The sequence below is a fragment of the Chaetura pelagica genome, unplaced genomic scaffold (assembly GCF_000747805.2).
Source record: "Chaetura pelagica isolate M959 unplaced genomic scaffold, ChaPel_1.0 scaffold86, whole genome shotgun sequence".
NCBI lineage: Eukaryota > Metazoa > Chordata > Aves > Apodiformes > Apodidae > Chaetura > Chaetura pelagica.
The window spans coordinates 392,194-403,497 of record NW_009953612.1 but is presented as its reverse complement, the minus strand read 5'-3'; the positions used below and the strand labels follow the sequence as shown (position 1 = coordinate 403,497).

The following is an 11,304-nucleotide window of genomic DNA, read 5'->3' as shown; positions in this document are numbered from 1 at the left end:
GGCTGGGCTGGGCTGGGCTGGGCTGAGCTGCCCCTGTCCCACAGGAGGTCGGGCGCATGAAGATCGAGCTGTTCGCGGACGTGGTGCCCAAAACAGCTGAGAACTTCAGGTGAGGAGCAGGGGGATGTCCCTGCAGCTGAGCCTCGGGCTGCCAGAGCTCCAGGGTGTAGGGATGTTTCTGGGGGCAGTGTGAGCCCTTGTCCCCCAGAGCTGCTGCCCCTCCCTGGCCCCCCCCAGCTGAACTAAATACACCCCGTTCTCTTTCCAACGGCTCCACGTTCAGTTGTTGAGTATCTGAGCTCCTCAGCTGCAAGAAAGTGCAGAGGTCTGTTTAGAAAGAGGAGTGAGGAGGAGTCCCTTCCAGTTCCCACCCCCTGGGTGGGAAGGCAAGTCCAGCCCAGCAGTGCTGGGTTTCCTGGGTGCAGCCCCAGGTGTCCTAGGGGCTCAGAGGTGGCTCAGGTTCTGCTCTGCTTTGTTTTCCAGGCAGTTCTGTACGGGGGAGTTCAGGTAAGTGCATGTAGAGTCTGACAGTGCCCTTTGAAGTAGCCCACTCAGAGCAACAGGGCTGGGTAAGTAGGAACAAGGCTCACTGGGAGGTGTTCTTTTGTTCAAAATGAGCTGGAGAAGTCTGCTCTGACAGTGGTGCCAGGCTCAGTTGGTCATGGAGGGGACACAACTTTCCCTTTTGGGCACAACTGTGTTGTGCTCAGGTTGCTCTAAAACACCCCTCCTTCAGATGCCACCTGCTCTTGCTGCAGGTTCCAGTGGGATCCCCTTAAGGTGATGGGATGGATGTGGTGGGAAGGGGTGGCACTGCCTGTGCAGAGCAGCAGCCAAGAGCCTGGTTGTAAGGCCAGGCAGCTGCTGAGGTGTGGGGCAGCCTTCTGGGACTCTGAATTCCTGGGAGGGTTTTGTGTTGGGCTGTCCAGTAGGTTGCAATGATTTTCCTTTTTATTTCCTTGTAGGAAAGATGGTGTCCCTATAGGTTACAAAGGGAGCACTTTCCACAGGTAATTCATTTGCTTTTGTGTAAGCACTGCAGCAGCAGCCTGAGGGAGAGGTGGTGTTGAGATCTGCAAGGCATTCTTGGTCTGGGAGGCATTTGCAGGCTGTGGCTGATACTCTGTAGCTCTGGGGGGTTTGGGGGTGCTGTTTGATGTGTCTGCTGGGATCCCCTATTCCTGGTGTGCCAGGTCAGAGGTGATTTTCTGGCATCTCTCACCTCATGGGTCAACCAGCAGTGACCTCAGAGCAATTCAGCTGTGAGTAGATGTGGGAGATGTTTGGCTGTAGCATTCCTAGACCCAGGGAACTGTTGTGGTGCTGTCAGGCAGATTTTCTTTCTTACCACATATGAGGCATTTGTCTCCTGAGAACTGTTGTTTTACTTTTTCAGGGTAATAAAGGATTTCATGATCCAAGGAGGTGACTTTGTCAATGTATGTACCTTCTATATTCCTTTTGTTCTTTTCCTATGGGGTATAATAATGTTTCCAGTTCAGATCCCTGGGGACAATGGGCTGTTTTTGGAGGAACCTGGGAGTAACTGGAGGTTTCCTCATGGCATTGCTGCCACCTCTAGCTGTGACAGACTTGAAGGGCCTTGAAAACAAATCCAGAGTCTGGTGGATATACCTTCTTCTTCCCAAAGCATTTCCTGGCAGCACAATTAGAGGCTTTTCCAACTTGCAAAGATTTTTCCCCACTGTTTTCTTTCCTCCTTCTGTCCCCCCAGACAAGAAACCCTGTGAATTTTTATGAGCTTTGTGGCAAGAGAGCCTAAGTACAGTGCAAGAGAGGGTTTAAATCAAAAGTAACTTCTTGTTAGTGTGAGAATAGAGAAGACTTTGTGCTGGTGGTGTTGGTTGTGCTGACACACACCTGGGGCTAAGCAGAGTCTGGAGGAAAGGCTGGATGATCAGAGAGTCTCTTCACTGTCCTAGGACCCAGTAAAATAATTTCATTTCTGGAAGTGTGTCTGAGTCTGAGGGGAGCAATGAAGCTTTTTTTTTACTAAACAATATGATAAAATTGGGTTGCATGCAAGTAACTGAGAACACTGGTTGCCCAGCAGGTGGCTCAGCCACAACAGGCTTTTAGGTAGTGACTAAGTGTGATGCTGCTCAAATGTCCCAGTGGACTGTGTTACTTCCACTGAAGTTCAGAAAGCATTACAGATTGCACCAGAATTTGTAATTGATAAATTACACTTATTACAAAGCCACTTGTGGACCAAGAATAGTCCCACTGACCACTGAGGTGGGGGGTATGTTCCCACCTCAGAGCCAACAGCTGAAGTAAACCCCAGAGAACAGGAGGAGAAGAAGCAAGGGCAAGGCCAGCAGAGCAAAGGATGTGGAACTGCATATGGTTTCTTACTGGCACCTTATTTTCCTGTTGACCTAGTAAGGAGCCTAAATGCAAAGCAGAAAGGCAATGAAAGGAGCCAAGTTGCAGCAAGGCAGAAGAAATGGGTCTGAAGCAACACAGAAATCAACACAGAAGGGGAGGTTACTGCCAGAACAGTGCACTGAGCTGACTGTAGCAGACAGACCTGTTGGCATTTCTCCTCTAGCTTTCCCTGCAGGGTTCCTCACTGCAGCATCTGCAAGGCCATTCTATGGAAGAGTCCCTGCCTGGTCCTTCTGGCATCACCCAGGAGTGTCTGCAGTGCTGGACCAAAGGGCAGGGTGGCCTTGCAGCAGGTCCACAGGCTTCATGCCTGGTGTGGAGCATGGATCAGGCTTCTGCAAAGCTGGAGGCTTGGGAGCAGTCAGAGCTGGAATCTGCAGCTGTGGTGGGTCATGCTGCTTGAATTCACAAGCATCTTGAGACCTGAGTGCTAGGGCTTGTAAAGTACAAGATGTTTTGACTTGGGAAAGTACAACAGAAATTAGAAACTCTGTCTTTTAGAAGCTGGCCTTGCCGAACAGGCTCACCTGCCTGTTTCTGGCCCACATTTTCACAGGAAATCAGGTGAAATAAGGAAACATGCCATCAGCTGCCTCTTTCCACACAGCCATGTCTGCAGTCCACACTTGCAGAACCCCTCCATTTTCCCTGCCAAGTCCTGGGTCTGTACCAGGCAACCTGCAGCCTCCCATCTCACCTGGGGAGACATGGACTTGATCCTTCCCAGCTCTGGGCTCTGTCACCATTTGGGTGGCAAATGATTAGAAACCAGGCACTGCTCCTCTTCAGAAATGAACCGTTGAACGTGGTCACTGCTGCTCTATAGAAATGGCAGCACAGCATCTGTTTTGGGCTTTAACCCTCTCCTTTTGCTCAGGGATTGTTCTGCAGCTGCTGCAGAACAAGTGCTGAGCTGACTGGGCACCTCTCTCACAGGGGGATGGCACAGGAGTAGCCAGTATATACAGGGGCCCTTTTGCAGATGAAAACTTCAAGCTGAAACACTCTGCTCCTGGGCTGCTCTCTATGGTGAGTATAAATAGTGACATTACAGGACTAAAAAACTCGTGGTACTTTCTCTTTCCCTTTTTCCTTAGTGTATAAATGATTTGCCAGACAACAGAAATCTCCACCATTGGATACAAGGTCTGAAAGACCTTGTGTGCAACTACTAGTTGGCTCCTCATGGGTTAATCTGTTGAGTAACACTCAAGTCCTGATCCTTCAGCACTTTTGCAGCTGTTTGGAGTGCTGGTGTTTGATCAGCTTTCAGAACAGCTTGATTCTTAACAGTTTGGGGCAGTAGCAAGTGGTGATGGCCTTTCTTCCCCAATCCTGTTACCAAACACTGACCTCAGCAAGGATGAGACAAAGAGATTTGGGAGTTTCAAAGCCATAGCAGCATCACCATGGTATCTTTTATAGCAACTTCCTGTTCAACGTTGTAGGAAAAACTGCAACCATTGCAGGTTGTCTGGCAGGGACAATACACTGACTTTTGCAACAGAATGCAAGTGGAGTCAATGCTTCAGGGTTCCTGTCCACAGCTGCTTCTTCACCAGCTCTGTTCAGCTGCCCTGCCCTTGAAGCCACTTGCTTGGGGCATTTGTCATTTGGAGTAGTTCTTCAAAATGTGGCCCCAAAAGAGATGTCGGGTCACAGCTAAGCAATCTGTGTCCTGTAGTGTGGGAGAAGGGATCCCACTCTGCTCTTACCAACATTATGTCAAAGTGGCCTGGCTCTGGAGTCATCCTGCTGGGTCAAACCATGGTCCATCCCAGCTGGATCCTTCCAAGCTGGAAGGAATGAGGAATGAAGCAATGAGGAAAAGCTCCAACATGACCTTTTCCCCTGCAGTTCTGCAGCTGCAACACTTGCCCAGGTCACTTGTCAGCCCAGAAACATGATCTAGTACCTCCTGGTTGTCACAAGAGCTCAAAGTGTTGCAGAGATGTGTGAATTAAATTTTAATTCTGCATGACACTGCTCCTGTGAACCCTGTACCCATGTGATTTACCTTATTAACCTGCTCATCAGAACAGAAACCTTTCTTTTAATTCTATATTATTTCATGCTCTATTATTCTATATTAATTTGAATATACATTCTTTATAACTTTCCAAAGAGCAGAAATCAGTGTTTTGGGTTGGTAGTGGGGGAGGGGGTCCCTGTCCTTGTCTTGATTCACAAGCTTTTAGTTGGACTTTCTTCTCCCTGTCCCACAGCAGGAGGGAGTGGTAAGTCAGCCTGGTTGTTACCAGCTGGGCCTAAACTGCAACAACCAGCTGCTTTTTTTTTCTGTCCTGGTTCCTGACTAGCAGGTTTCCCCTGGACAAAACCACCAGTCAGGACTCCTCACTGAAAATGTGATCCTGATTTTCAGGAGCTAGAGCCCAGATCCCAGCTCAGTCTGGTGCTTCACGGGTGTGTAACCAGCAGCTGGGGCTGCAGCTCCAGCACAGACTGGCATGGCCAGACTAAGTGGCACAGAGGGCTCTTGTGTGGATCTTGCTTCTTTGGGTTTGTGGAGCAATAAGCTGACAATAAGCCAGGCTAGGTGAAGCAGCTCTTCCCTGTGTGATCTGCATCTGTACTGGGAAGTCCTCACTGGTACCATTTCTGTTTGGCCAATCTCAACCCCAGGCAAACAGCGGCCCCAGCACCAACGGCTGCCAGTTCTTCATCACGTGCTCCAAGTGTGACTGGTTGGATGGAAAACATGTTGTGTTTGGTGAGTACCTGCAGCAGAGGCTGGCCTGCCAGCTCAGGGGGATTCACAGAATCCCAGGGGTTGGAAGGGACCTGGAAAGCTCCCCCAGCCCAGCCCCCCTGCCAGAGCAGGGGCACCCAGAGCACATCACACAGGAACGTGGCCAGGGGGGTTGGAATGTCTCCAGAGAAGGAGACTCCACAGCCTCTCTGGGCAGCCTGGCCCAGGGCTCTGGCACTCTCACACCAAAGAAGTTCTTCCTGAGATTCACAGGGAACCTCCTGGGCTCCAGTTTGCACCCACTGCCCCTTGTCCTGTCACTGGACATCACTGCACAAAGCCTGGCTCTGTCCTCCTGACACTGCCCTGAACAGATTTGTGCCCATGGATGAGGTGGCCCCTCAGTCTCCTCTTCTCCAAGCCCAACAGCCCCAGCTCCCTCAGCCTTTCCTCAGCAGGGAGATGTTCCCCTCCCTCCAGCATCTCTGTGCCTCTGCCCTGGGCTCTTCCCAGCAGTTCCCTGTCCTTCTGGAACTGAGGGGCCCAGAACTGGGCACAACATTCCAGATGTGGCCTCACCAGGGCAGAACAGAGGGGCAGGAGAACCTCCCTTGCCCTACTAACCACCCCCTTTCTAACCCACCCCAGAGGCCATTGGCCTTCTTGGCCACAAGGGCACATTGCAGGTCATGGTCCTCCTGCCCACCAGGACCCCCAGGTCCCTTTCTCCTCCCCTGCTGGCCATTAAGCTGGTGTTCTACTTCCTACCTCTGATTTTTGGGTAATACTGGTGTCCTTTGACCTTCTAGCATCATGACAAAGGTGTGCTAGTAGATAGTTCATGCTGTATTTTAGCACAGGTGGTGGGTCTCAGAAGCTCACATGTCACCCCTGCCATGGGAAGATGCACCTCCTGTTCTGAGTGGGGAAAGTGCTTTCAGAATTCATTGCTTCTTGTATCACTGTAGAGATCAGGAACAAGTGCCCAGGAGCTCTACACTGCAGGAGGCTTTTCAGGAGGAACAAAAATGAGTGTTCCTGTGATGAGTGGGGGGGAGGAAAGTGGAAACCAACCCTATTGAAGAAGATTCATTTTCTCCTTCTAGGTAAAATTGTGGATGGGCTGCTGGTTATGAGGAAGATTGAAGTAAGTTGAATTTGCCTGTTGATCTGTGAATGTCCATGTTGGAAAGTCATGCAGAGGGTTAACCAGGGTTGTTTTGTTCTCTTCCACTGTCTGTTTTCAGGATACCAGGGAATACCAGCCTTGATATTATTGGTTGTCATCATTATGAAATAGCAGGAAATCTGTTGAGGCAAAGGCTGTCACAGAAAGTGCCTTTGGAAATGCTGTGCATTCGTTAGTCTGTGAGCCAGGGTTGTGTTCTTGTGGCTTTATTTGCAATGCTTTGCCTTTGTTCAGGGAGCTGAATTGAAAGCTGTTCCATCAGCAACTCAGACAAGAGTGTGGGGCAGATCACTTCTGTGCCATGGCCTGGGATTATTCAGTGGATGCTCAATCATCAGTTCTGCTGATGTGTGATCAGCATGTTTCAGAAGAAAAATTCAACAAACCTCAGTGGCTTCCAGGAGCTCAGGGGTGGTGGTTGCTCCCAATGATGTGGCTGGGTGTCATGGCAGGAGAGTTCATAGTTGTAACAAGCACTAGTGTGTTCTTTGGGGCAGAAGATGCTCATGGGCCCATGTGCACAAGGGCCTCTGCCATCAGGGATCTGAAAAGAGGGGAGCAAACAGACCTGGCAACTGTTGGGTATTGAGAAGTGGTGGGATGCCAGGAGCTGCAGGGTGATAGAATCCATGTGTTGCCAGCCCTCTTCACCAGGAGCACAGCTGGAAGGCAGTGGGGTGCCAGCTTTGTGCCCCACTGCAGCAAGGGGCAAGTGAAAGGAAATCAGAGACTGATGAAAATGAGCTGAGTCCAGCAGAACGAGAGGTTCAGGGTTGCTTTGTGACTGCCTCTCATTTGGGTTCTCCTTCTGTGCAAATCCAAGTTTGCTTTGCTGGTTGCAGCTGTAATTAGGAACTTGAAAGGTTCAAGCCAGAGCAGCCTCACGTGACGTGATGCCTGGTGTGTCTCATGAGGAGCTCTCCAATTTTTGCTCTGTTTCTACCCTCCCATTCAAAGGACCAGAGTCTGGTCTGTACCCCAAACCTCTGTGCACATGGAGACCTCACTGACTTACAGTCTGGGCCATTGCCAGAATGCATGACAATGCTTCTCTGTGAGAGCTGTGTCTAGATTTCCCTGTTCCTGATGCTGCACAAACCCTCATATCCAGTCTTCAGGTACTTGTCACTCACTGCCAGTCTTCAGGTACTTGTCACTCACTGGGTTTGCTGTACTTTTGCTGTTCTTTTACAAGGTTTCCCATGATATATTTGTTTGTCCCCAGAATGTGCCCACAGGTCCAAATAACAAGCCCAAGCTGCCAGTTGTCATCTCTCAGTGTGGGGAAATGTAGAGCCATCAAAGAGATGTGGTAAGTCTCAGTCTTCACAGACACCCAGTGCCACTGAGCTGTGGGCTGCTCTGCTCCTCACTTTTATTTTCACATTCAAGTCTGCAGAGAGTTGACTCAGCTCAGTGAAACACCAGAAAGTGCCTCTCTAACAGTGTTAGTTTTCTGCCAGCTCAACTCCCTGAACTGACTTCTCTCTGAGCCACACAAGGACCAAGGGCAGCACTGGAGGGATAAGTTTTTGCAGCTGCAGTCAAGGGGATGATGGGGTTGTGGGACCTCTCCTTTGGGTGGGGATAGGCTGCCTTGAAGCCTTGAGAAGCCAGTGGATGAAAAGGGGGCTGTGGCAGGAATTCAGCTGGAATTACCCAGGCAGGCTGGGAGTAGGGGCTTTGCTTTGACCTGCAGGTTGGTGAACTCAGATGGCCAGAGAAAGCAGAACATCTGTGTGTTGGGCAAGCAGGGATGGAGCAAAGAAGAGGAGAAAGAGAGGACCTGGCTCTTCTTGCTCAGTCCAACCATGGGATTGTTCCCACTGAAGGACCATGGAATTCTCATGTTACATAGTTTTATCTCTCCTCAAAAAAAAAAACACCACTGTCCTCATCTGAAGGGAGATGTTTTCAGCACTTACTGTGCTGAAGCTTTAGAGATGAAGCCTGAGAAAGGCTGATGTTGGTTGAACAACCAAGGCTCGAGACAGAGCTCAGGCCAACGTGCAATATTCTCTTTCCATTTGTCTGCCCCCTTCTCTAGAAAAGCACAAGCATTTCAGCCAATCTCTACATTGCACTACAGGCTGCAGCTTGTAAAAAATCTGCTGTATTAGCCTTTTGGTTGCTGATTTTTCAAATTTTGGCAGGCAGGCACTCACAAAAGGAAAATCCCCACCATTTTTGGCCTTCCATGAAATGATTTCCATAGACATCTGGAATTGCCCATGAAGATGTCTCCCTGCTTCCATCAGAAAGCCTTTCAGCTCTGCAGTACTTTGGACTCTTGGGAGCTCCTCCTACTTGAAGTGACAACATAGAGTGTCATCTTTCATTCATTTCCCTGCTACTTCTGGTGGCTTTTATAGGGCTTTTGGAGAAAGGGACAAGAGGAGAAGACCTGTACTGATGGGTTGGGTCCCCTTTAGGGTTGTCTTCAGGCCCAGACTTGTTGATCATTTCTGTTTGGAGTGCATGAAATCTGCCCAACATCCAACTTGAGGCTTTTCATTTCCAGGTACCAGGCTGGTGCCATCTTGAGTACCTCCCAGCCAGGTCTTAGGAACTGCCTTTACACTCCCTGCTGCCTCCCAGCTGCCTGTAGACATTTGTCTTGCCCACCTTCAGGCAGCTAAATCAGTTAGTTACTTGTCAAGATCCTTTCAATCTGCCTGGAGACACAGGCAGTGTTAGCTTGAAGTTCAGAGGTAGGTGCAGATGCCCAGCATGGAGGGCCGGGAGGACTCCCAGGTTGTGTAGCACACACCTGAAGTGGCTGCAACAGCACCCAGTGTCACCATGCACTGCTGCTGTGGCTCTCCAGCTCTTCAGACCTGTTTCTTCTTTGTTTCAGTGCTTCTTCACCTGGGGTTCAGCCTGTTTCTGGCTCCATGCAGCTGCAGCTCCAGCTTCAGTTCCCTCCTGCTGCCCCCATCCTCTCCAGATCTGTGCTCCTGACATTCTTCTGAAAGGATTTAATTATTGGCATCTTTTTTTTTAATGTTTTGAAATGTAAATAAAGAGTTTTGTTAAATGTGTGTGCAGTGCACATCAGTTAACACACTTGGGGGCAGATGACTTAAGGCTGTAGCATCTTCAGCAAGGTGTGTCATCCCCAGCTGACTCAGTGGGGAACACTGAGTGTCCATGCTGGTGAGGGGTGTTGCTGCTGGGCATTTGCAAAGTGGGAAGGAAGGAGTGAAAGGAGCATAGCAGAGAACAGAGGGCTTTTTCCTTTGAGGTGAAGGTTGAAAATTCCCAATGTGGAAGAGAAAACTGGACCCAGGTGACACAAAGGGCTGCCTCTCCTGCTCAGGAAGCCTGTGCTGATCCCCATGCCCTGTGGGGCTGAGGCAGGAGCTCAGTGGCTCCAGGGAGCTCAGCCTGCCCACTGCAATGCTGAGGTTTACACATCTGGCTGCAGGCACCCAAATTCACCCTGTTTTTTTTTTACTCCTGAGTCCAGGCTCAGCAGCACTTTCTCAGCCCAATGTATTTACATTATCTACTGTGATCAGCCAGTTGTTCCTCCTGCAGGGCAGTTCACCAAAGTGAACACTGGCAAATCCATTACAACCTCTTGGAAAGCTGTTCCAGTGGCTAATTATGTCCCAGGATGTTTCTCTTAGAAGCTGCATGTATAGAGTTTCAGCTTTCCAGTTTATGTATCTTGCTGTTCCTTAGCTGCTGACTGGAAGCCTTTTAAAGACCACATTTTTGGGTTTAATTCCCCCATGATGTCCCCCTTCAATTATGTTGTGTGGAGCAGGTCCTGGAATCTCCTGCTGGAGAGCAGATGATGGATATTCTTTCTCTTAGCTCCAGTGTTTCCACCAGCTGTGGTTGCTGCAAGTGGAGGCAGCATTTGTGATGGTTTCTCTGAGGAGCAGATGAGCCTCTGGGCCCTGCAGTGTTGCCCCCCCAAAGACACTGTTACCCACGTTTTCTTCTGTAGGTGCATGGCCTTGACATCCTCACAAGCTTCAGCACTGAGTTGTGTTTTCTCCTGAGTTTTCTCCCTCTAGAGTCTCTTGCATCGTGGATTCCCTCTTTGACATTGTATTTTAAGACTTATTTTTCAATAGACTTACTGAGCATCATCCAGTTTTGATACTGTGGTTTTAAGGTGACCATCCTTGATGGAGGTCCCTTGATGGAGCTCTTTGTTAGCTGAGTTGGAGATCTCATGGAAAAGACACCAAGACAGCTTATCAAGACCTATCTCCACAAACCCACAGTGGTTGTTGTGGAGGGTTGACCTTGGTCCCATCTGAGCCCCTCACCTGGCTGTGGTGTCATGTGGGAAGAGCTTCTGGCTTCTGTTTTTCACACGAGGATGTGGGAAATCAGCAGTAATTTATGGGTGATGCTGTAAGTGCTGGTCCCAAGGGGACACATGGTGGTCACAGAGGTGGTGGAGTGATGGGTCAGCTCCCAGAGACCTTGGTGGTTGCTGGTGACTTTTCCCTCCTCTTATGTGGGAGGAATCACATCGCCAAGAACTATCCACATTTTCCAAGTGGCCAAGGAAGTAACTTGATGGACAAGAGGGCTGAGTTTCCCTGGACCTTCCCTCTGGGGTGTCCAGCAGAGATCCTGGATTTCTCTTGAGTTGCTCTAATGTGAAGACATAGGGGACAGAGGCAAAGAGATGAAAGGTGGTCGTGGAAGGCTCCATCAACATATAGAACCCAGTGGTCGTGCTTTTCCAAGTGCCTGGGTGAGGAGAAGGGCTCAGGGGAGGGAAGGCTGCCCCCCACACCATTCCCAACCCCACCTCGAGCAGAGAACATCCCCTGGGAAGGGAAGGGTGGGATGCTCATTCAGGCTAATTCAAGACAAGCCTGGCTCTGAAATGGCTCAAGTCAGGCGCCGTTTATCTTGGGTAACTCCCCAGGTAGGTGCGATGATCAGAGGAGCTCCCTGAGGAGCGAGGCAAAGACAAGAAGAGGGAGCCAGCGGAGAGGAGTGAGCGGGTCTCGAACCCGCA

General features: G+C 49.9%; 1 protein-coding gene across 1 annotated transcript; it reads left to right on the top strand.

Annotated features, from left to right (window-relative positions):
• Window positions 1–47: 47 nt before the first annotated feature.
• PPIH (peptidylprolyl isomerase H (cyclophilin H)) lies at window positions 48–7,605 on the top strand. The gene is made up of 8 exons (XM_009999816.1): window positions 48–109; window positions 484–507; window positions 966–1,010; window positions 1,397–1,439; window positions 3,349–3,441; window positions 5,056–5,143; window positions 6,229–6,269; window positions 7,537–7,605. Exons 1-8 carry the CDS (start codon window positions 57–59, stop codon window positions 7,603–7,605), a joined length of 456 nt encoding a protein of 151 aa, XP_009998118.1. The 5' UTR covers window positions 48–56.
• Window positions 7,606–11,304: the final 3,699 nt, after the last annotated feature.

What these genes read in the sequence shown, in the direction of transcription:
- PPIH (XM_009999816.1), top strand. Translation starts at nt 57, where the DNA reads ATGAAGATCGAGCTGTTCGCGGACGTGGTGCCCAAAACAGCTGAGAAC. An exon ending in TTCTGTACGGGGGAGTTCAG is followed by an intron (nt 508 to 965) that starts GTAAGTGCATGT and finishes ATTTCCTTGTAG; the next exon opens with GAAAGATGGTGTCCCTATAG. An exon ending in TGGTTATGAGGAAGATTGAA is followed by an intron (nt 6,270 to 7,536) that starts GTAAGTTGAATT and finishes GTTTGTCCCCAG; the next exon opens with AATGTGCCCACAGGTCCAAA.